Source organism: Pogona vitticeps, chromosome 3 (assembly GCF_051106095.1).
Source record: "Pogona vitticeps strain Pit_001003342236 chromosome 3, PviZW2.1, whole genome shotgun sequence".
In the NCBI taxonomy this organism is placed as follows: domain Eukaryota; kingdom Metazoa; phylum Chordata; class Lepidosauria; order Squamata; family Agamidae; genus Pogona; species Pogona vitticeps.
This window is the reverse complement of record NC_135785.1, coordinates 95375383-95401490: the sequence shown is the minus strand read 5'-3', so window position 1 is coordinate 95401490 and position 26108 is coordinate 95375383. Positions and strand designations below refer to the sequence as shown.

General features: G+C 40.9%; 1 protein-coding gene across 5 annotated transcripts in view; it reads right to left on the bottom strand.

Annotated features, from left to right (window-relative positions):
• The window catches only part of CTNNA3 (catenin alpha 3), a 1002073-nt gene that overhangs the window by 324746 nt on the left and 651219 nt on the right, over positions 1 to 26108 (bottom strand). For all 5 annotated transcript variants that reach the window (XM_072995177.2, XM_072995180.2, XM_072995179.2 and 2 more), the window contains one exon: positions 16617 to 16773. In XM_072995177.2, coding sequence (XP_072851278.2) covers positions 16617 to 16773 — 157 coding nt within the window. The remainder of the gene's footprint in view (positions 1 to 16616; positions 16774 to 26108) is intronic.

Here is a 26108-nt window from a genome sequence, read left to right as displayed (position 1 = left end):
TCCGTCGCGTGGATTCGATCTTATGACTGCTTGGTCTTCTGACCCTGCAGCACAGGCTTCTGCAGTTTAGCCCGCAGCGCCACCACGTCCCATATATATTTAAATGTACCTAGCATTAACAAATCCTCCAGTCATTGTACAGTGGGTGGTGGATGCTTATCTTACCAAGCTCAGAATATAAACCTCATAGTCAACATAAGGGCTCATAAAGTCCAGTTTCGTTGCCCATTTGTTAGACCCCATTGGACAGATACCCCTTCATGGATTGCTGCCTTGTCGTGGTGAAGGGGCTTGAGTAACTCAGAGAAGCCATGGGCTATGCCGTGCAGGGACACACAAGGTGGACAGGTCATAGTGGAGAGTTCCAACTAAACGCAATCCACCTGGAGTAGGAAATGGCAATGCCACTCCAGTATCTTTCCCAAGAACACCCCATGATCACAAACAAAAGGCTAAAAGATATGACGCTGGAAGATGGGCCCCTCAGGTCGAAAGACGTCCAACATGCTACTGAGGAAGAGCAGAGGACAAGTACAAGTAGCTCCAGAGCTAATGAAGTGATTGGGCCAAAGCCGAAAGGACGCTCAGCTGTGGACATGGCTGAAAGTGAAAGGAAAGTCCGATGCTGCAAAGAAAAATACTGCATAGGAACCTGGAATGTACGATCTATGAACCTTGGGAAGCTGGAGGTGGTCAAACAGGAGATGACAAGAATAAACATCGATATCCTGGGAGTCAAACAGGAGAAGCAAGAATAAACATTGACATCCTAGGCATCAGTGAAATAAAATGGACAGGAATGGGTGTATTCAGCTCAGATGATTATCATATCTACGTACTATTGTGGGCAAGAATCCCATAGAAGGAATGGAGTAGCCTTCATAGTCAACAAAAGAGTGGGAAAAGCTGTAATGGGATACAATCTCAAAAATGATAGAATGATGTCAATACGAATCCAAGGCAGACTTTCAACATCACAATAATCCAAGTTTATGCACCAACCACCATTGCTGAGGAGACTGAAACTGAACAATTTTATGAAGATTTAGAACACCTTCTAGAACTGACCCCAAAGAAAGATGTTCTTCTCATTCTAGGGGACTGGAATGCTAAAGTAGGGAGCCAAGAGATAAAAGGAACAACAGGGAAGTTTGGCCTTGGAGTTCAAAACGAAGCAGGGTAAAGGCTAACAGAGATTTGTCAAGAGAACAAGCTGGTCATCACAAACACTCTTTTCCAACAACACAAGAGGCGACTCTACACATGGAAATCACCACATGGGCAATATCGTAATCAGATTAATTATATTCTCTGCAGCCAAAGATGGAGAAGCTCTATACAGTCAGCAAAAACAAGACCTGGAGCTGATTGTGGCTCTGACCATCAGCTTCTCGTAGCAAAATTCAAGCTTAAACTGAAGAAAGTAGGAAAAACCACTGGGCTAGTCAGGTATAATCTAAACCAAATCCCTTATGAATACACAGTGGAAGTGGAGAACATATTTAAGGAACTCGATTTGGTGGAGAGAGTGCCTGAAGAACTTTGGATAGAGGCTCGTAACATTGTACAGGAGGCAGCAACAAAAACCATCCCAAAGAAAAGGAAATGCAAGAAAGCAAAGTGTCTGTCCAACAAGGCCTTAGAAATAGCAGAGAGGAGAAGGGAAACACAATGCAAGAGAGATAGGGAAAGTTACAGAAAATTGAATGCAGACTTCCAAAGAATAGCAAGGAGAGAAAAGAGGGCCTTTTTAAATGAAAAATGTAAAGAAATAGAGGAAAATAATAGAAAAGGAAAAACCAGAGATCTGTTCAGGAAAATTGGAGATATTAGAGGAACATTTTTTGCAAAGATGGACATGATAAAGGACAAAAATGGGAGGGACCTAACAGAAGCAGAAGACATCAAGAAGAGATGGCAAGAATACACAGAGGAATTATATCAGAAAGATCTGGATATCCCGACAACCCAGATAATGTGGTTGCTGACCTTGAGCCAGAAATCCTGGAGAATGAAGTCAAGTGGGTCTTAGAAAGTTTGGCTAACAACAAGGCCAGTGAAAGTGATGGCATTCCAGTTGAACTATATAAAGCCTTAAAAGATGATGCTGTTAAGGTGCTACATTCAATATGCCAGCAAGTTTGGAAAAATCAACAGTGGCCAGAGAACTGGAAAAGATCAGTCTACTTCTCAATCCCAAAGAAGGGCAGTGCCAAATAATGCTCCAACTACCGTACAATTGCACTCATTTCACACGCTAGCAAGGTTATGCTCAAAATCCTCCAAGCAGTATGTGGACTGAGAACTCCCAGAAGTACAAGCTGGATTCCGAAGGGGCAGAGGCACTCGAGACCAAATTGCTAACATGCGCTGGATTATGGAGAAAGCCGGAGAGTTCCAGAAAAATATCTACTACTGCTTCATTGACTATGCAAAAGCCTTTGACTGTGTGGACCAGAGCAAACTATGGCAAGTCCTTAAAGAAATGGGACTGCCTCACCACCTTATCTATCTCCTGAGAAACCTATAAGTCAGACAAGAAGCAACAGTTAGAACTGGATATGGAACAACTGATTGGTTCAAAATTGGGAAAGGAGTATGACAAGGCTGTAAATTGTCCCCCAGCTTATTTAACTTATATGCAGAATACATCATGCAAAAGGCTGGACTGGAGGAATCCCAAGCCGGAATTAAGACTGCTGGAAGAAATATCAACAACCTCCGATATGCAGATGATACCACTCTGATGGCAGAAAGTGAGAAAGAATTAAAGAACCTTATAATGAGGGTGAAAGAGTGCAAAAACCATTCTGAAATCAACATCAAAAAAACTTAGATCATGGCCACTGGTCCCATCACCTCCTGGCAAATAGAAGGGGAAGATATGGAGGCAGTGACAGATTTTACTTTCTTGGGCTCCATGATCCCTGCAGATGGAGACAGCAGCCACGAAATTAAAAGACACCTGCTTCTTGGAAGGAAAGCGATGACAAACCTTGACAGCATCTTAAAAAGCAGAGACATCACCTTGCTAACAAAAGTCCGAATAGTCAAAGCTATGTTTTTTCCAGTAATATGTATGGAAGTGAGAGCTGGACCATAAAGAAAGCTGACCGCCAAAGAATTGATTGATGCCTTTGAATTGTGGTGCTGGATGAGACTCTTGAGAGTCCCCTGGACTGCAAGGAGAAGAAACCTATCAATTCTAAAGGAAATCAAATCTGAGTGCTCACTGGTAGGACAGATCCTGAAGCTGAGGCTCCAGTACTTTGGCGATCTCATGAGAAGAGAAGACTCTCTGGAAAAGACCTTGATGTTAGGAAAGTATGAAGGCAAGAGGAGAAGGAGACAACAGAGGACGAGATGGTTGGACAGTGTCATTGAAGCAACCAACATAAATTTGACACAACTCCGGGAGGCAGTGGAAGACAGGAGGGCCTGACATGCTCTGGTCCATGGGGACACAAAGAGTCAGACACTACTAAATGACTAAACAATGATGATTGGACAGATATAATTTAAGAGAACATGAATATCTGCAAATACCAAAGATTTTCACAATACTGCAATCATACAAGTGGCGAATTCAAAGCAAAGTGAATGAATTGCTGGGCAAGCCCAGATCATATGTCTCAGTCATCATTCTTAATGGTCACATTCCAAGATCTAAAATTTGTTTGCCTCTGACACCACTCAAAATCTACTCATGAAGTCTCATGGAAAGGTGCATCCTGTGATGAGGATCCTTAATCTGATGAAAACCAGGGGAAGAGATTAAGGAGGAGGTGAAGCATAACTGAGAATAGCTGGGGTTTTTTTTTAACAAAAACAAAAGTTTGAAGCACCATTGAAATATTTCATTTTCATCAGGCCTTTGAGCTGTAATCTGTTATGAGCTGGATTGCACATCTGTGTGTGTTTTAAAGGTCATCATCCTATCCCAGAACCCTCCAGTATTAAGACACGGGACTTTAACAGTTGGACATTGTTATCACACAACTCAGTAAACAACAGATAATGTCTATGGTGATTTCTTAATTTATGGCAATTTGCCTCCAAAAGTTATGCCATGTTTGTGTTATGCCAGGATAAGTAGGTGAGAAGATCTGAGCCTCTGTCTACCATCTGCTAATTTTAATGCATTTTTGTTCCATTGTTGTTTCTTTAAAGTGTACTGTATTCCTACTATGTTGCAGGCTGTTTCAGAGACAGATATTGAACAGCTGTATATAACATCAGTGCTTAAAGAAATGTATCTTCAAAAGTAGCATACAAAAATAAAGGAAGATTTTTTTTCTGACATGACAGGGGTTTAAATTATGTTTGAAAATTAACCTCCACAGCAGACACAGCTAGTGCAAGTCCTAGTGGATAAACATTACACAAAGTAAATTAAGCCTAGTGTTAATTATACATTAAAACAGTATGCAAGGATAGTATTACAGAGGGAGACAAATGATTCACCTAGTTTAATTTCCTGACTGTCTATAAAAAGAGTTGTTTACCTAGGAAATGTACATGTTCCATTTTCAGGCATAAATGTCATTATAAGCAGGAGGACTCATTTTGTATTCTAAGGTTCTAACTTGTAGCATTTTTTTCTTTCATATTATCAATACCTTACTACCTGTTGCTTGCTATATGAGACTCAAACTAGGAATATTGTTTTTCTTCTGTATTTCTCTGTGTAGTAGAATATTTCAAGGACAATTTTTTTAATAGACCCAGTCCCACTGTAAAAAGGAAAAAACTGGAAACTTGTACTGCTTTTGTAATATCTGTGGAAGTTTGTGTGTGTGTTGTTTTGTTTTTTGTTTGGTAAATATATATATTTAGCAGTGCAGGAAGGGGAACGAAACAAACACCCAGAGAGACATTTAATTATCATTATAGCCTCTTCCTTGGAGGCCACAAGCTGGACTGTTTCTCTCTTATTGTTAAAAGCAAGTTGACCTAGTAACTTATCAATATCTAGGTGAAAGGGTGTTGGTGTATGATGCTGATGGGGATTCACTTACTCCAAGACTGTGGAAAGTCTAGCTTAGCTGGGACTGAGATGCTCAAATGGATAACAGGCCATTGGTTTACTATAGAATTAAATGCTGCCCCTAATTAACTCTTAAATCCTATGCCTATATAGCAATGGCTGGATAGTTCAGTGGTTTAGATATCTAGCTGTGATCCGGAGTTTGGGAGTTCAATTCCTCACTGTGCCTCCTATGAAGTAGAGCCAGCCTGTGTGGCCTTGGGCAAGCTGTACAGTCCCAGGGTGCTTCCAAAAGAAGGGAAAGGTAAACCAGTTCTGCATACAGGTATTTTCTTCCCAGAAAAGGGTCACTATTAAGTCAGAATTGACTTGACAGCATACGATTATTCTTATGCCTATATTATGATATACTGTACATAATTTTGGAGAAAAATCACACAACGTATGTCCTGTCCCTATATATTTCTTTCATTTTTTTAAAAAAAGTGTGAAGATGCAGTACAATAATATACACTGCTGCTCAGGAGGAAGTCATAGTGAATTCAGACAGGCCTAGCTTTACATCAGGGAGTATAGGATTGCAGCCTTCAGTCTAGTAAACGTATTTTTTTCGGTTGATTCAGCAGAAGGATTCTGAGCTCTCTAAGGTATCTTTTGCGTTTAGACCCAGGATATCAACAGAGCTTACAAAAAAGTGTGGAAATATATGTAATAATAAGGAAGATACTGCCTGAGTGCATATGCAGAACGCAGATCATTTTAGAACATGATTAATCATCACTTTTGCCACCAGCCTTTTTTATTTTCAGTGCAAATACCTACAAGAATGTTTGTTCATGTTAGGTAAAGATTAGCTCATATCAGTGCATGAATTTAAAACATTACTCTTCCCCCCCAAAAAAGCCATGTTTATTTCCACACTATGCTTCTGGCCTGTTACCTCAGTAATCCTGCATTATATTAAATTATAAAGTATTAAATATACATTTTTCCATCTGCTTATTAGTACAGAATATGACATCCTATATTCATTTATTCCTACTTCTAAATTAGTAAAAGTGAGGGAGAGAGGGAGAGGGAGAGAGGGAGAGGGAGAGAGGGAGAGGGAGGGAGAGGGAGAGGGAGAGAGAGAGAGAGAGAGAGAGAGAGAGAGAGAGAGAGAGAGAGAATTAATGAATGTCTAGTTGTGGACCAAATGGATATACCTAAGCGGACTGGGGTGGAAAGAAAAGTGATGCAGATCAGTGGCGAAATGGACAGCTTGTAACATGTACTCTCTCACGCTTTAAAACAGACAGCCTGCCCCAACCTTTCCAGATCTGTTGAACCCACCTTCCCAAGCCAACAATTACAGTGTGGGATTTGCACTGGAAAACAATGTCAGATAGTCTTCCAAGCACTGAGCCATCGAGGGATTTATACAGGATTTAATAGCTCACCGACAATCATTGCAAAAGCTTCAGAACACCACGACGTGAAGGAAAGTCATTTTGAATACACACGAAGTATCTTCGCAACAATACGTTTGCAAATACCTTGTAACCAAAATAAGCAAAAACAGTGATTTAAAGGAATAAGAAACTAGCATTTTACTTAAACACCTTGAAGTATAGTAGGCAAAATGGAAATCAGGAGCTGCATACACAAACCAAAATTGCCTAAGCAAAACAAAAAACAAAAAGAGGATTTTTTTTTCATATTTCAGTCCCGAAGGGGCTTATTTAAAACAAAAACAAAACTTGCTTGAAGGTTCTTTAGTTTTATGGATAACTAAAACCTTTTCCAGGGGAAAAATGTGAATATTGCTGCTGGTTATATCCAATTTTTGTATAGAGATTCTGGACAAGAACTGTCTTGAGCAGTCTTAAGGAAAATAGATAAGTAACACTCAGTTGGAACAGTTAAAGGTCTCTAGTGACGCAATTATTCATAATTTCAGCACATACCACGCTCTCCAATTTTTAAATGAAAGTCAATCCAAAAATAGGATGCTTCATTAACTGGGATAGTTGTGCTATAGTCTTCGGATATTTTGCTATCAACGTATGCAAATGGCAAATACAGCATGGCATGGAGGATTGATCAGCAAGAAGTCAAGTACCCTGGTGTTTATTTGCCTTCCCTCTGGCGAGGTGGGGTGGGCAAATCAGGCACTTCACAAAGAACCCTGTGGAGATCTGTGGGTACGGAAAATAACAGCGCTTGCCTTCTTAACCCTCCATTGCCCTATAAAAAAGATTATTGTTGTTTTGTTGTTGTTTAGTCGTTTAGTCGTGTCCGACTCTTTGTGACCATATGGACCAGAGCACGCCAGGCCCTCCTGTCTTCCACTGCCTCCCGGAGTTTGGTCAAATTCATGTTGGTAGCTTCGATGACACTGTCCAACCATCTCATCCTCTGTCATCCCCTTCTCCTCTTGTCTCCACACTTTCCTAACATCAAGGTTTTTTCCAAGGAGTCTTCTCTTCTCATGAGATGGCCAAAATATTGGAGCCTCAGCTTCAGGACCTGTCCTTCCAGTGAGCACTCAGGGTTGATTTCCTTCAAAATGGATTGGTTTGTTCGTGGCACAGTGGTTAAACTGCAGTACTGCAGCCAAAACTGTGCTCTCGACTGGGGGTTCAATCCCAGGTAGCCGGCTCAAGGTTGACTCAGCCTTCTATCTTTCCGAAGTCAGTAAAATGAGCTTGCTGGGGGGGGGGGCAATGTGTAGCCTGCATAATTAACTTGTAAAGCACCCAGAGAGTGCTTAACGCACGATGGGGTGGTATATAAGCAGCACGCTTTGCTTTGCTTTGTTCTATTTGCAGTGCAGGGGACTCTCAAGAGTCTCCTCCAGCACAATTCAAAAGCATAAATTCTTCAGTGCTCAGCCTTCTTTGTGGTACAGATCTCTCTTCCGTACATCACTACTGGAAAAAAACATAGTTTTGGCTATGCGGACCTTTGTTGGCAAGGTAATGTATCTGTTTTTTAAGATAGTGTCTAGGCTTGTCATCACTTTCCTCCCAAGAAGCAGGTATCTTTTAATTTCGTGGCTGCTGTCCCCATCTGCAGTGATCATGGAGCTCAAGAAAGTAAAATCTGTCACTGTCTCCATATCTGCCCCTTCTATTTGCCAGGAGGTGATGGGGCTAGTGGCCATGATCTTAATTTTTTTTGATGTTGAGCTTCAGACCATTTTTGGTGCTCTCCTCTTTCACCCTCATTATGAGGTTCTTTAATTCCTCCTCACTTTCTGCCATCAGAGTGGTATCATCTGCATATCCATTCCCATCCATTTTAGTTCACTGACGCCCAGGATGTCAATGTTTATTCTTGCCATCTCCTGTTTGACCACACCCAGCTTACCAAGGTTCATAGATCTTACGTTCCAGGTTCCTATGCAGTATTTTTCTTTGCAGCATTGGACTTTCCTTTCACTTCCACACGACTCCGCAGCTGAGTGTCCTATCAGCTTTGGCCCAAACACTTCATTTGCTCTGGAGCTACTTGTACTTGTCCTCCACTCTTCCTCAGTAGCACGTTGGACGCCTTCTGACCTGAGGGGCTCATCTTCCAGTGTCATATGTTTTAGCCTTTTGTTTTCTTGGAGTTTTCTTGGCAAAGATACTGGAGTGGCTTGCCAGTTCCTGCTCCAGGTGGATTGCGTTTAGTCAGAACTCTCCACTATGACCTGTCCGCCTTGTGTGTCCCTGCACGGCATAGCCCATAGCTTCTCTGAATTACTCAAGCCCCTTTGCCATGACAGGGCAGCAATCCATGATAAAAAAGATACCCAGTCTCAAAAGTAAGATTAACTTTCCACAGCTAAAAAGCACAGACTACCCTTCTTCAAGAGATCATGCAGTCTGTCTAATTCAGTGGTTCTTAACCTTTTTGAAAGAAACGCCCCCTTGAGCCATTGAGGAAGTTATCATCGCCCCCCTCCCCGTGCTGATATCTTATCTTATCTTATCTTATCTTATCTTATCTTATCTTATCTTATCTTATCTTATCTTATCTTATCTTATCTATCTATCTATCTATCTATCTATCTATCTATCTATCTATCTATCTATCTATCTATCTATCTATCTATCTATCTATCTATCTATCTATCTATCTATCTATCTATCTATCTATCTATCTATCTATCTATCTATCTATCTATCTATCTATCTATCTATCTATCTATCTATCTATCTATCTATCTATCTATCTAAGACACTTAAATCCAATGACCTCGGAAAACAAAATTCAATTCCAAGAAAATGAAATGCCCCCAAAAAGTAACATTTAATGATTTAGTTGCAAGTGAATTTTAAGACGCAAAAAGAAATATAAAAAGGGCATAAAAACAAACTGCAATGCAGGAACTAAAAATTTCAAGATGAAAACTCTGAAACTAAATTAAGATTGGAGGAAAATATATATTCATGCACACTGTAAAAAGGCTGCAGCCATCTTCACAGGTTTGGCTTGCTCCAGCGCCCCCCTACCGCCCCCTTCTGCTCCAGCGCCCCCACGCCGCCCCTTTTTGTTTTACTGCCCCCCTGAAAAATGAAATTGCCCCCTGGGGGGCATTATCGCCCACGTTAAGAACCACTGGTCTAATTAATCAAAGACATATGATCTTCCCAGGTCTGCCCTTTAATATCAGTCTCCTCAAGTCAGCTCATGTTGCTGATCTAAAGGCAGAAGCAAGTACCCTTCAAATTCCATCTCTCTTATTTTTGTAGGGTGGTGGGTCTTAGTGGCTAAACCAGCATCTATATACATTTGAGGTTTGTTTGTTATAAATCCCCATAAGTATACTTGGAATTGTGCAGTTGCTCTTCTCCTGTAGTTGCTTCCATAAATGCTAGCTGTCAAGGAAATTTGTCTAACTGTGGTTGCATTTACTCTCAATTAACTATGGGTCAATACAGACATGTTGGAAAATCAACAGAGTAAATAAATAAATAAATAATCTCAGGTCAGCATTCTGCAGAATTAACAGAATTAAGTTTAAAAGATACCAGACTCCTTCAAAAGGTGCCAAAGCAGCTTCAGATTCATAAGATGTGAGAAATAAAGGAGCCAGTTGTTATCCCCTCTTTAAATGCAGAACAAAGACCTTGAAGAAAACCATTTAATGAGATCGATACAGTGAATAGATACAGAATGCATCTTTAGTGAACCCTATTTTACAGTACATTTTCCATGACTAATGCGTATAGGTCTTTGAGAGTTTTCTTTGAAAAAGTGGATTTGGTACAGTATATTTGTTCAACTCAAAAAGCACTTCAAAATATACCATAGCATTAAAGTGTAAATTATAGTAATGTGTGTGTGTAGGTATGGATGTGGCTACCCATATATAGAGAGAGAGGGGGAGAGAAAGAAATAATAGGTATACATACATATCCTCTATTCACCTTGCTGGCACTTCCTCTAGATACATATTTACTTGTTTTCCACACAGCTGCAGCTAAGCACCAGATAGTTACAGATATGGAACTTTAATCTAGACTCCATTGTGTTTCCGCCAATTAAATAATGTTTATAGAATGAGAATGCATAAAGGTGGTTTCATGACATATTGATCTTCAAAAATCCAGTAGCAGCCCAGAATACAAGAGGTGTTGCATACCCTTTGAAAACTCACAGGGACCAATGAGAGGGCTGCAGAGGCTAAAGGAGATGAACTGACAATCATTTTGTGGGTTTTTCGGGCTCTTTGGCCGTGTTCTGAAGGTTGTTCTTCCTAACGTTTCACCAGTCTCTGTGGCCGGCATCTTCAGAAATGTTAGGAAGAACAACCTTCAGAATATGGCCAAACAGCCTGAAAAACCCACAACAACCATTAGATCCTGGTCGTGAAAACCTTCACGAATACATTGACAATAATTTCCCTTCCCCAATGTAACGGGTGCACAACGTTTGATAGATAATGGGAGCAATTTGAAATGCCATGAACATCTCCCTCACAGGTTTGTCCTTCGTGCCTTTCCATTTGTGCCCAGTACACCTACTCGAATATTCCCTTTTGTTACCAGTTTACAGTGGGGTCTCGACTTACGAACTTAATCCGTATTGGAAGGCAGTTCTCAGGTCGAAAAGTTCTTAAGTCGAATCTGCATTTCCCATAGGAATGCATTGAAAACCATTTAATCCGTATCTGCTCTTTTCGTCCATAGAAACTAATGGGAAGCTGCTATTCCGCCTTCTGCCACTAGAGGGGGATATTTTTTCTTTTTTCCTTTTAACCTAAGATGACTTAGCTTTAAAAAAAGGGGGGGGAAAGAGTTCGTAACTCGAATCTAAGTTCGTAAGTCGAGTCCATATATTCCTATGAGAGCGGTTCGTAAGTCGAAACGTTCGTATGTCGAGCTGTTCGTAAGTCGAGACCCCACTGTATGTATTTATTTACCACATTTCAATTTGCTCTTCATGAAAAAGGGTCCCACCGTGGCCAATAGATTGACCTTTAAAGACGCAATTCTCTACCATTCAGGCCTCCAGACAAGACAACAGAAAAGGGAGATGGGGAGAGAAGAAGCAAACTTTGGCACCCACTCCTAGAGCTACAGTTCTTATAATGACCAGCTGAGAAAACAGGCGGATAAAGTGACTTCTACTATATGACAGCTGCAGGAGAACCAAAGACTGCTGGTCTCTCCATAGAGCTTACAAGACCTTCCTATACTGCTGTGCTTCTTTCCTCTGATCTCTGCTGCAGTCTGATCAAACGGCTGCTGCTAGGAGACAGCAGAGGCAGCCCATCAGTCCCTAAATCTAACACAATGATTTTATTCCCTGTTTCTGACTTTGCTGCAGCATACTCTGTACAGTCAGTAGACTACCTGTAACCCTCCAGACTCCACAGTGTGGTTTCCTGACTCAACATACTTGATGCACCAATGCAAAAGCCTGTAGAGAATTGGAGAGATGATTTAAATGCTGTTTCAGCCTATCACTTCCTATTTCTAAGACGAACTACCTTAAAAGCCATGGGAGAGGCAAAACAGCCAAATGTAGCTCCTACAGCTTCTGGAGGTAAAACCATCTGTTCATGCCCATGGCCCCTGTTTGTTTATTTGGCCAGTCATGGGAGGGTTCTGAGGTGCATGTGTGGCATGCTGAGGGTCTCCCCACAGAAGCATACAAATGACCCCCCACAACTGATGAATTTTGCCTAGTGATGCTCAGCCATTTACAATGGGGGAGATATGTCCCCTGAGGGGGGAATCACACATTTGAAGGGGGCCACAGACTGGAAACAATTCTCCACACACTGTCTTATAAGGCTCATTATGTGACTTCTACAATCTTGATTCAGCCTGTATTTCTTTCATATTGTGTTTATGTGGTCAAAAGAAAATTGAGAATGGCTGCTCTAAACCATACAAATGGCCAAATATGGGTCTAGTCTTTCCTATCAACCAGTCTGATTGTAGGGTAGAAATGTCTGGGTTGGTTTTATGCTACAGATGATTCACACACCTACAATATTTTCCAAAAGATTCCTTTGGAGTGGAAGGGGAGGAAATTCAATATACTTATTTTTTTTCTGTGGAGAAAAGTTTCACAAATGTGTTTCTGTAACTAGCTAAGTTTTCACTGTGTTAAGGGAAATAAACTCTCCTTGACAAACAATGAAAGTGAAAATTCAAGTCTAAACTGGCTTCTTATTAAAAGCCAATACTGTACTAGCTTCCACAAGTGCTAAGATAATTTGCAGTATTCAGATTCCAGCTAGTATTAGTAAACATTGGTAAACATTACTAAACCAGACATACATCTATGTATATAATAAAATAGAAGATTCTATTATAATCTATACAATAGAAGTTAAAGATCCTTGCTTGCACCTTGTTTATGGAACAGTTCGCTCAGAAAATAAAAGAGTTTATGAGTATGGAGAGCAAATGAAGTGAAGCATAGATACTTTAAATGTTCTTGCAGTGTATGCTTTAAGAATTTTGTCTGTGTCCACTTCACAGCACCCAGTGCTTGAGCCGCTTAAGTGCTGATACTGATTCACCAGGCTTAGTATACTCCTCATATTGTAATCTATGGCAGCACAGTGAAGTGGGGGTGAAAAAAAGAGAGAGAAAAAATCCTCACAAGGCTACAACATAATCAGAAAGATGTTTGTGATTGTGTTCTGTGCCATCAAGCTGGAACTGAATCACAGCAACCCTAACAGGGCTTTCAATGTAAGTGAAATATTTAAGGAGTGGTTTTACCAGTTCCACTCCCCTAGTGCGTTTCCATGGCAAAATAGGGAATTTGAAACTTATTCTTCAGAGTCCTAGTCTGTCACCCTGCCCACTACACTACATTGGGAATGTTTGCCTACCTGCAAATTAAACTGGGGGGGGGGGGGAGATTGGGAGAACTCTACATATGAGTGCACCATTTCCCTTGGCTGTGAACAAACACCTTTTGAACAAACGCTTTTTGCGTCTTTTCCATATTTACTTTCTCATCCAAGTCAGTACTGTAAAGGACAAAAGGATTCTATTTAGTGTAGGGGTTAGGAATACATAAACTCTCCCAGAGGCCACATCCACCCTGCCAAGAGCTTGCCCCTGGCAGGATTGTGCTTTGCCATGCACTGGTTCATTTGTGGGCCAGAGACTCCACAGGGAAAGAAAGGATGGATAGTGAGGTCCTGGAGATTAAACATGGGGCAAATTTCCTTGCTGCTACACTTGCTAGAATGCATACCCACAGAGAATAAAACACTTCAGACCCATAACCCAATGCTCAAAAAGTTCTGTTGTATAGGATGATGAAAACAAATACAGCTAAAGAAAGAAGCAAGGAACACTCCTCAGTGAATTCTCTGGGTATTCTCTGGGAGAAGAATCTTAAGGGCTTCTGGTACAAAAAGGGGGGAACAGGTCTTTCTGTATTTCTGTACAGCAATCAAATTACGAGTACAAGCCAGACTTCATGCCCTGAGTCTCAAAAAGAAGAAAACAATAACATTTGCTACTACTACAAAAAATCCACCATATTAAACCCTGTAATGAAAATACATCCCAGATTTTACAAGCATGTTACTGATCTTCCTTGCATTCTAGAAAGAGAAATGTATATCAACGGACAAGAGAAACAGTTAAACCTCAGGAATACAGTAGATCCAAAATGTTTAATGGTAAATATATCCTGTTTTCAGAAAAACAATGAAATTTGATTTCAGAAATGAACAAATTCAGCAGTAGACAACCAGGCATACTCACTCCATAGCTTTTGGACTACAATTTCCATACTACCCCTTGCAAATCAAATTTATAAAAGTGACAGTCTGAAATATCTGGAGAGCACTAGCTTGCTAACTACAGACAAGCATCTTAAAAGACTTCAGTGAGATTTGAAATCTCTCTCACCATTTCTCACAAAAGTGTGAATTCCAAAATCTAGCCATTTGGCACAAAGCTGTGATACTGTAAAATAGGGGTCAGGGAACTTTTTATCCCCCCCAAAAAAATTATATACGCTGACATTACCCCCTTGATTTGAAAGGAAGGATCTCGGTCAAGTGCGGCCAGGCCGCTGCCGAAGCCTCGCTGCCCGCACCTGGGCAGCAATGGCCGCCTTCTCCTCTGCCTGGTGGGGCTGTGCTCAGTCCTTGGCCCCTCAGGGGCAGCTCCTGGGCAGCTGTTGAAGAGCAGCAGGTGGCTTGCCCACCAGGGGCACCTGATGCCGCCTCCTGCTCAGGCACCGGCTCCGGCAGCTACTTGCTGGGGTGGCTGTGTCATGCCTCGGCATCAGAGCTCCCACAGGCCTCGCCATTGAAGCGCCATGACAGGTGCCGCATGGAGGCTGAGAGGCTCTGCCAGGTCCCCCAGCCAGCATGGAGACAGAGCCAAAGGAAGCCACACGGCTAGGCCAGTGCTGCTGCTGCCTGCTGAGCTGCTCCGGGAACAGGGGCATGGGGCGGCAGCCCGGCGCCAGGAGGCTGAGCGTGGCCTAGTCTGCCGTCATGGCCACCTCCACCCCCTCCATCGCAATCCACCTCTCCAGGCACTGGAAGGAGAGGTTCCTCCTGGCTGGGACACTCCGGCCACTCAGCCCGGCCTCACCCTCTGCCATGGCCAGCCCCGCCACCGCCGCCTTGGCGGCCCTATGCCACCGGCTGGGGCCCGTTGCTGGCCGCCATCCACCATGGCTCGGTTGCAGCCGGGCTGGAGAAGGGGGCGGGAATGGGGCGATCGGGCAGCTGGGGAACCCCCCTCTGGGCAGAAGAGGAGGGAGGAAGGCGTTAGGGTCGCTTCCTCGTTACCCCCAGGATTTTCATTTTTACCCCATTTCAGGTATTTTACCCCTGTTCCCTGACCACTGCTGTAAAACCTCCAAACATGGACTGTATCTAACCTCTTTAACCAATGGACCTACAGACGGGCCTCTTCACAGAAGTATTTATGTGTGTAGGCTCTAGCTCATACCAACAGTTTTATGCACAGTGCAGGCAGATTCACGGCCCAAGGCTAGGTGTCCCTGTGCCTCATCAAATCTGTATCTGACATATAAGATCACTGACGGAGTAGCCATCAGTTCCTGGTTTGGCTGAAGAAGTATTTCCGAAAGTTAAGATCTTAAGAGGAAGACACAGCTGCATTATTCAGGCTTCCCAGGAAAGCCACAATGTGAAAGGGGTTCTGGGTCAAATGGAGACCCTTCTCAGATACATTAGACTCCCCTGTTCCACCCTGTTATTTGCATGTGTTGGAAGAATGACAGAAGGGGCAGGACTAGCATAATCACTGTAGGTAGAAGAAACATGCTTTCAGAGTGACTGAATGGGTCTTTTGAACACAATCTAGCCCAACTAGGAACTGATGGCCACTTCACCAAAAGTACTACATTACACACCTGATGGGTGGCCTACGGGGCAGCAAACCTTATGCCTCTGGGTTTGCCTGCTTTCAACTGCCTGCCTTTGTTCTGAATGTCAACGGTTCTGCATCAATCCAAGACTACTACTGTTACTGGATATCATTTGAGTGGTCTGTATAGACACTAAGGGCTTAGGGAAATCACTTTTGTGAGCTAAAGCTGCCCAAATCCACCAGCCGGCATGGTCACTGGCAGAGGGATTCCAGGAAGTGCCACCCCAGCAGTAATATTTTCAGGTTCTCTGGAACCCCGAGAAAATGTGCTTCTTTTACTCGCTTCTTTTAGATACACCTCGTGGCCAAATAATTTCACAGGACCCTTTAAGCCACACAGAGTTATAATTACTTCATCCCTTCTTACAACCTGAGTATGAGTTGGGTCCCCTAATCTGCTTTTAATCTTGCAAGCCTCTCAAAGCCTGCCTCCATTGCTTGGAAATATAACTCCTTTTCACTGCAGGTTTTTCACTGGTGAGTTACATGCTCCAAGGCAAACAGTGTAGCAAAGGGGGTGAAGCAGATGGAGCAAACGCACCTCCGCTGTCTTTCATGAACGCCTACAGAGCCTGGCAGCAATTGTATTCCTCTGTCTTCATATTCACTGTCCCTCACACTAATTTCACACCTGGCTAGGTACTGGAGGCTGGATGATATAACGCAGCTTCCTCAGGGATTGTGCCATCTCTCAAATAATCATTAAAAAAGAAAGAGGGAGAGAAGTATCTTCAAGGGAAAAGATGAAATCAAAAGCAGCGCACCTGATACAGCAAGAAAGTCATCAATGCTTATAATGTCATCCACAGCTTCAGTGAGCACACGTATGTGATTCTCCCACGTGTTCTTATAGATTTCCATGTTGCTTTTCACCACCTGGCTTTTGGGTCTGGCTGCAAGAGCTAAAGCAGCATTGATAACCTACAAGAAATATGCTAAAATTAAAAACAAAGCAGACATCATACTGAAATGTACTTCATTACCACCTTACTACATGAATAGTATTCTGTTGCCTAAGAATAGAGTGGGAAGGAAATAATACTGTGAGCCCCCTTATCAAGGAAAGGGGACCTATAAAACAAACAAACAAACAAACAAACAAACCAATTGTGTCTGACTCTCCCCAATGCCAGCAGGCTCTCCGTTGCATGACCAGTAGTATGAACAATCACAGTAACAGAATGAACATGCAATGTGGACCTGGTGGTGGTGATGTTGCTTACACAATATCCCGTCTACTCTGCTTTTAGGTAACAGCCAACATTGGTCTTTCCAGTCTAGACCAGTGATTCCCAACCTTTGGAAACCCAGGTGTTCTTCAGCTGAATCCCAGAAACCCCAGGCAGCACAGCTGGTGGTGAAGGCTTCTGGGAATTGCAGTTCAGGAACACTGGGCTACCCGAGGTTGGAAACCACTGATCTAGACAAACTGTCACAATGTTCGAAGTGCGAATAAGCAGCGTAAGTGTTGCTGGTGATATAAGGAGGGACAGAGATGAAGATGAGCAACAAAGCCTAACTGAACAGACTAATGTTTTAGGGCAGCAGTCCCGATATGTTGGACTAGAAATCCTAACTATTCCTGCCAAGCTACTGAGTTTGGGATTTCTAGCCCAATGAACCTAGAAAGTGCTCAAATGGGGAAGTCAGCGAAAACTACAAAAAGAGCCTTTTAGAAGGCATAAACAAAATGCCACAGGGGAGGAAGGTCAGTTCCAGTAGTATATACTGTTTTCTGTTTGGGTTTAATTTAAAAGCAATAATATACTATTTAATTATTTTTACTCAATAAAAATAAAGCAATTATCTACCAACAGTTATCTCCAAAATTATATTCTTATTCTAATCCAATAAGAGTTACGTTTTATTAAACTGCTGTTGACCTCCACCCCCAAATTGCTCTAAAATTATATTCTTATTCTAATCCAATAAAGGTTATGTTTTAATAAACTGCTGTTGACCCCCCCCCAAGACTAAGGCTAGAAGCTGAATGAAATTAAGAGATATATTAAATAAAACTTGAAAAATCCTGTACACTCTCTTATTTTTATAGGTATTTGTAAGTTTAATTTTAGGATGACAAGCTGTATTAACTGTGATTCACATCAATGACACAGATCTGTGATGGAGACAATACACATGGAACAATCCAAACAATGGGTTAAAAGTTATAAGTAACATAAATGTGCATTATACGACAGATACTAAATTAACTCTTTTACACATCTTAGTAGTGCAGTTCTGTGTAGCATTGTATTCTTACTGAGGAAAGATGGCCCCCTGAATTTTAGTGGAGGCAAAATTTCTTTCAACCATAGGAAAACAGCATGATATCAGATCTCAAGTAGCATACATTTTCTGTTTAAGAAATATGTATTATTCAGAGGCTTTTCATGGTTCATTAAAAGACAGATATCCAAGTCATTTGATAATGCTGCAGTATTTGGAATGAAGGTAAATTTGACACTTTTAGTAGCACTCTTTCATAATAGCTTGCATTTGACAGATTGAACAAAAAGAGGGGAAAAGGCAAATGCTGCATCACAGAAACACAATATGTTCCTTATTAAACACGCATATAAATGGCTGGCTAGATAGGTTAGTGGCTTAAGTAGAGTTTGGGCGTTCAATTCCCCACTGTGCCTCCTGTGAGCAGAGCCAGCCTGTGTGGCACTGGGCAAGCTGCACAGTCCCACAGCGTCTCCAGAAGAAGGGAAGGGTAAACCACTTTGAGCTTTGAAATAATTTAAAACAGAAGTCCTCCATATCTGGCCCTGCAGATGTGTTGTACTTCTATTTCCAGAAGTAAGGATGGATGTAAATCTTATTTTCACAGTTGAGAATGACAAATTTCAAAGGCTTTCTCTACACAGGACAAGGTAATGAGAGCTTTTGTGCATTTTCACATCTAAGGCCTTCTAGAAGAAGAAAAAATCGGAAGTTGCATTTTGCACAAGAACCTTATGTTTTGTTTTGTTTTTTTTTAAAAAGCACCACAGTGTTTTTGTGCAGAAAAGAAAATGCAGAGATCTTTGCATAAAGTCACTTTCATTTGTTAAATGTGCTGCTCTCCAAAACCACCACCTCCACCCTAGTCTCTTTGGTCTTGTGCAGGAGAGAAAAGACAGGTTGTCTCTATGGGCTGACATACTTTTTTAAAAATTGCAGTTATTTGTTACATCTGTACCCAAAAGCCCAATAAGAAAATCAATAGTCAGGAACTCTTGAAGCTGAGCCAAAAAAAAAAAAAAAAGTTAAAAACTGGGAATCACTGATCCAAAAAATATTCCCTCCAGAAATTGGGTAGGTTTTCCAGTCTTTTTTTTTTTTTAAGCATCTAAAGAGAAGGCCCTCCTGTAGAAAATATGAATCATGTGAATTTAAAGTTAAAAAGGTAATATTGAAAACTAATTGTTTTAAGGAGATACAGAATGCTTTCTTAAAACATGTATTTGTAAACAAAAAAAGAGAGATTATACTCTAACACAAGAATCTGTCTGTTTTGCAGTGGAACAACTATTTTGTTGAAGCAAGGGAAGACAACTTAGAAAATATAGTAATTTGAAAATATTTTGTAGTGTATTTTAGAACCCCTTAGATTTTTATTTGTATTGTTCAACACTACTATTCCATTTAGGAGGAATATTCATTATATGGCCTTTTTTTAAAAAAAACTGACCAAGTACTTCATGTTTTTTCTTTCTTTTCTAATTTTCCAAAATAAACAAAACTTAACCACAAAAACATAAACTAAAATACAAATGTAACTCACAATAAACCATGCTCCTTTACCACCCTCAGGATTTTTAGTCTATTTATCTACTTATTATATTGAATTGTTTGTTATTTTACACTACATACCCTGTCTCTCTCCAGAAATATAATGTTTCTCTCCTTTAGGTTAACAGCATTAACATGCAGGTACTTTGGTCCTTTTGCTTCAGGAAAGCATCATCATCACCATCATCACCATCATCATCATTATGAAGTCAAAATGACCAATCTCTCTTTGTGAAGGAGGCATCATCAGCACCAGAAAACACTGGCCAGTCTCCTCCCTTAAAGTGGGTAGCATCAACTGAGGCAAGCCTGTTGTATTACTCATTCAAACAGGGTTTTGTGAGTAAACAGACAAGCAAAGAGTGTTTTATAATCTTTCATAGAAACATAGAACTGAGAGACAACAAAATCATACCACTGCATTTAGAAGCAAAAGAACCCATCTAAAAAGCCTGTGTAAATAAGTAGTATCAGAGGTAGTATCAGAGAGATTGTAACACAGACACCAGTCTAAACTTGGGATGGGGATGAAAATTGGGCTGCCAAGAAAATACCATCTTCCTTATAAAAACAAAGCATTACCTTTCCAAGTAATACTACTTAGAAGAGGATGTCGTCTAAAGATCTTAGTATAGAAGCAGAACCATACAAAAAGAGATTCTTCTTAAGGCATTTCAATCCTAAGTCACTGAAGGGTTTACAGTAAGCACAGAGTCATTAAAGTGGCTCACAAATGAATAAGCAGCCAACAGGATTCTTCAAGAATTGCCATACTTTAAAGCAGATCAAAGCAAAGTATGCTGCTTATATACCGCCCCATAGTGCTTCAAACACTCTCTGGGTGGTTTGCAAAATTATGCAGGCTACACATTGCCTTCCTCCCCACCCACCCCCAGCGAGCTGGGTACTCATTTTACCAATCTCAGAAGGACAGAAGGCTGAGTCAACCTTGAGCCGGCTACCTGGGATTGAACCCCGAGTCGCGACCACAGTTTTGGCTGCAGTACAGCCGTTTAACCACTGCGCCACGAGGCTCTTCACTTCAACCACTCATCACCTTCAGAGCCTGCATTCACACCTTATTGAAGCTTCCATGTGTCAGTAAGGACAGGTTCACAACGTAACACATTATAATAATCCAATCAGGTGGTTACCAACCCGTTAAGTCATTATAAGCAAGCTAAATTATACATAAATCTACGCAAGGTTATAAATCCAGTTCTTATTTATTTATTTATTTATTTATTTATTTATTTATTTACTTACTTACTTACTTACTTACTTACTTACTTACTTACTTACTTACTTACTTACTTACTTACTTACTTACTTACTTACTTACTTACTTACTTATTTATATCCCACCTATCTAGTCTTCAAGATAAATTCAGTATAAATCTCTAACTAGAGGCTGAACATAGCCAGCTCCTCTACAGATCATACATTTTATCTTTGCCTGCTGAATCATCACTTTCATCACATGGGGGGAAGTAGGAAGGAGAAAAGGTAGGACGAGAAAAGGAAAAGGATGAGAAATGGAGGCAGAGAGAGGATTACAAGGAAAATCAAAAACTGCAATGTAAACAAACAAAAATTGAATCCACCTGAGGGTTATATGCTGTTTTCTATTACCAAAAGGCAGCATCATGTTCAACTTTCACCGCTCCAAATTAAGCACACCACTTCTTTGTGAGGGACCTTACACAGAGCACAATTAAAGAGGCAGGAAAAGTACCCTCGCCTCATTTCAATGAAGGAATCCCTTATTTGGATCCATTTCTGTGAGATATTCCTTCATTCCCGTATGGCACCACCACCAATCATGTCATAAAGCACTTCAATAGAGATGTGCCTCTGTGAGTGTATGTCTCTACTCTCCTCCCATCTGCTATCACTGGATTGCCCTAACTAGAAGTTCTGGCTGCTGCTTTCATTGCTTCCATACCACTAAAGGAACACATGAAGAATTACTCAGTTTTTATTTATTCATTACATTTGTATACCACACTATCTACTGCCATGCCACTACTCTGGGCAGTTTCCAACATCAATAACACATAGACAGGAATCCATCCCACAGACAAGCCACAAAAATATATAAATAGCTCCTACCAAACCCAAGACTGCAACAATAAATCTGAGAAGGAGAGAAATAAACCAGAATAACAGCAGTTATCAAGGGAGGATATCCTGAAATGCCTCTCTTAAAAACAATGTTTTAAAATGCATTCTAAATGTTAGGAGGCGGGGGCCCCAATGCATCCCCACTGGTAGTGCATTCCATAAGCAAGGAGCCACCACTGAGAAGGTCTAGTTCCTAGTTGTAGATTTCCTGGCCTCCCTTGGTGTTGCCATCCACAACATCTGTGCTTGGGAGGTGCGGACTGTAAGGGCGGTTCATCTCAGGGAGAGGCACTCTGACAAGTAGCGAGGTTGTAAACTATTATGGGCTTTGTATGTCAACATTAAGATCTTGAATTTGGGAAGGGGGAGGGAAGGAAGAGGCAAGTGGCACTCCTAATATGGTGATGGTGGATTGCACAAAGATGTTGTGATATCATACTGAACAGGCTTGTTGTACAGTGGTGCCTCGCTTGACGAGGATAATTCGTTCAGTTGAAATCGCTGTTAAGCGAAATCCTCGTCAAGCGAAATGAAAAAGCCCATTGAAATGCATTGAAAGTAGTTCAATAAGTTCCAATGGGCTAAATACCTCAGTGTCCAGAGAAGATCCTCCATAGGGCAGCCATTTTCGGTGCCTGTAAAGCGAGGAATCAGTCCTGAAAACACAGTGGGGAGCCATTTTGCACAGCAGGCGGCCATTTTAGAGCCAATCAGCTGTTTCAAAATCGCCAATCAGCTGTTTCAAAATCATTGTTTAGCGGAAAATCGGTTCCCAAAGCAGAGAACCGATCATCGTTAAGTGATTTTTTACCATTAAAACATTGTTTTCCAATCGCAAAAGCGATCGCAAAAACCTCATCAAGCGGTTTCGTCGTTTAGCAAGGTAATTGTTCATTGAGGCACCACTGTATTGCAAAAGCGCAGTGGTGTCCTGTAACCATAACCCCATAATACAGAAATCATAATGTGTGAGACATGCCATAAGGGCCCTGTCTCTTCTTCTGCTTTAACCTTTAGCTGGAATGAATGCCAATTATTAAAGCAAAACTGACTATTAGGTGTTTTATAATACTAAATGCCTATCCCTAGGACCAAACGGCCACACTGTGGGTTCATTTGCGCTCCTACATTGCAGTCCTGTACCATTTTAAAAGGACTACATGGAACCTGCACCTGTCTGTAAAAAACTGCAGCATTTGTTTCTGTTCATTTAGTATCCTGCCCTTCATTAGAGTTTGGAATCATTTTTCTGTCACTAAGAAACACTGAGCCAATATGTCTAAAGTTCCAATTTATATCTCCAATATAATGCACCAGTACAGCTGGAAGCAATATAATACGATTATTTTCAGAAACAACACTGAACCTGTCTGGTTGAGAAATTAATAGGAATCATCTTTATAAAGATAAATACTTAGCATATTCACTTGTTAGAAATTTGCCTTTGAAACTGCACAGGTTCTTTGGGGGAAAAAATCATAGAGGGCATACCAAGTACAGAATCACAGGGTGTGCTAGCAGCAGTCTTCACTATCATATGTTTCCCCAGGCAAATTAAGTATGTCCCAAGGCCAGCATACTTTTCTTCATAATTAAAACTGTTACGGGCAACTTGCCTGCTTATCAAACAGAATTCTAAGTTTCCCTTAAGAGCATAGAAAAAACTCCTGGGACTCTCCAGGAAAGGCCTAGATCCAAAGTGTCATTTCTAGAACACGGTGCAAGCATGCAGGGGTTTCGGCCACCCTCACATGCCATCTGGGACTTTTCAGAGCAAGTATGAATAGAATCACAATGGACAGAACTTGGGGGTGGGGTGGAAATGCATTAAAAGTACCAATCTTACTTGTTCCTCTTTTATTAATATGGCACGACATTCTCACATTTAAATGTATTAAGGGCCTAATTACATAGGTAAAGGTAAAGGTTCCCCTTGACATTTAGTCCAGTTGTGTCTGACTCTAGGGGGCGGTGCGCATCCCCGTTTCCAAGCCATAGAGCCGGCTTTTGTTCAAAGACAGTTTCCATGGTCACATGGCCAGCACAACTAGACACGGAACACCGTTACCTTCCCACCGTGGTGGTACCTATTTATCTACTCGCATTTGCATGCTTTCAAACTGCTAGGTTGGTAGGAGTTGAGACAAGCGACGGGAGCTCACTCCGTCACATGGATTTGATCTTACGACTGCTGGTCTTCCAACCTTGCAGCACAGGCTTAACCCACAGTGCCACCATGTAAATAGTTTATTTTTTAATCCTTTTTTGTATTGATATATTTCCATTTAGTCACGTAGTATATACGTATATCACTGGACCCATTCACATGGCTGTCAGTTCAATTGCTACATTTCTTGATATTTGTACTGGTTCTATAGGTTACATGTGCCATGTCATATAAATTGATACATTTGCCATCCTGTTTCTGGGTCCCAACTGCGCTAAAATTTTCTTTAAAAATATATATAATTTATAAGTGATATATCCTTATTTTCCTGTCACATCCAACTGTTAGTCAATGTGCAATCTAGTGGTATATTGTAGGTTACCTGCAGCCCTTCCTTTATTAAATAAATAAATAAATAAATAAATAAATAAATAAATAAATAAATAAGTAAGTAAGTAAGTAAGTAAGTAAGTAAGTAAATAAATAAATAAATAAATAAATAAATAAATAAATAAATAAATAAATAAATAAATAAATAAATAAATAAATAAATAAATAAATAAATAAATAAATAATGCATTGCTCACAAATGCCAATGACCAACAAATTCTGTGCTGGGTGTGTTGTCTAATGATTCCAAACTCAGGGAAGTGAACATACCCTGTGTAGTTATGGAAGGAAAGATGTGTTTTCTGTTCATGCATGAAGAACAGGCTTGGTTCCTGGTCGAGAGTAGCAACTACTCTATAGTGGGGTCTTGACTTGAGAACTTAATCCATATTGGAAGGCGGTTCTCAAGTCAAAAAGTTCTCAAGTCAAATCTGCATGTCCCATAGGAATGCATTGAAAACCATTTGATCCGTATCTGCTCTTTTCCGTCCATAGAAACTAATGGGAAGCTGCTATTCCGTCTTTGACCACTAGAGGGGGAATATTTTGTTTCTTTTTTTCTTAGGTCAAGAAAGGTTCAGGGAAGGCAGGGAAAATACAGTCCAGGCACTACCAGGCAGTCTGAAGACTGTCTCCCAATCCACTCTCTAAACGCTGGGAGGAGTGAGGAAGCAGACAGGCACCCTTTTCACTGGCCAACAGTTAACTGAAAGTTCACATTTTGCACTTTCCCTGCCCCCCACGTGGTTTTTTTCAGTTCTTAACTCAAATCTAAGTACTTAAGTCAAGTCAATATTTTCCTATGAGAGCGATTCTTAAGTCAAAATGTTCTTAACTCGAGCCGTTCTTAAGTCAAGACCCCACTGTACTTGGTGCGTCTGATCAATTTGGCAAATTCAGTGTGTTTCAGTTTCTAAGCATTTCTAAAAAATAATATTGAATTGCCTCTGATTCCTTTGATAGGAAGAAAAAACATCCAGCCTATTCAAAATGACTTAGTTATTTCTTCTATGTACCTGTGTACTAGGCAACGAAGTGCAGTAGTCCCTTTAGGAACAATACTGCTATGAATGGAAATGCCAATCTTATTTCACTGACAGAAGCTCCTTTTCTTCTGTTCTACTTCTTCATGACAACATGCACTTTCTATAAATAAATATAAAGAATGTAACACATTCTGGAGCAGGAAGACTTGTGTACAAACCCTTCTCCACTAGCCTTCGAGAATACCTTCTCCACTAATTCAACTTCCTCCTAACTTGGTGCCCATTATGTGTATTGGACTAACCCTCATCATCTTTACCACAAAGACGTTATGAAGAAAAATAACCTGCCCATTTTCTGGTGGTTACACTCCCTGATTTCTCCCCAGTAAGGCTTCTGAGCCTTGAATCTCAGTTTAAAGGATTTCATGTTGCATTTTGTGGGACTGCCATGCTCCATCATGGCATAAAACTGGCCAGTTGAGTTTTAGCATCTCATATTGTCCTCATAGGCAGAAGGAAGCTGTCAGAAAGAAAATGGGGAAAATTTCAATGTGAGGCACAATGCTTATATGGGACTCCTATTCTGACTATTTGTAAAGTTATAGTCTATATATTTATAAAGTTAAAGTTATAAAGTTAAGCAGGGTAACCAGCATGATGTAGTGGATAGACCTGGGCTCAAATTCCTGCTCCAGCACTGAGGAGGGAATAGCACTGGTAAAACCAGTCCTTAAGTATATCACACACCTTGAAACCCTTATTAGGGTCACTCTCAGTGAGATGTGACTTGACAGCACATAATACAAACA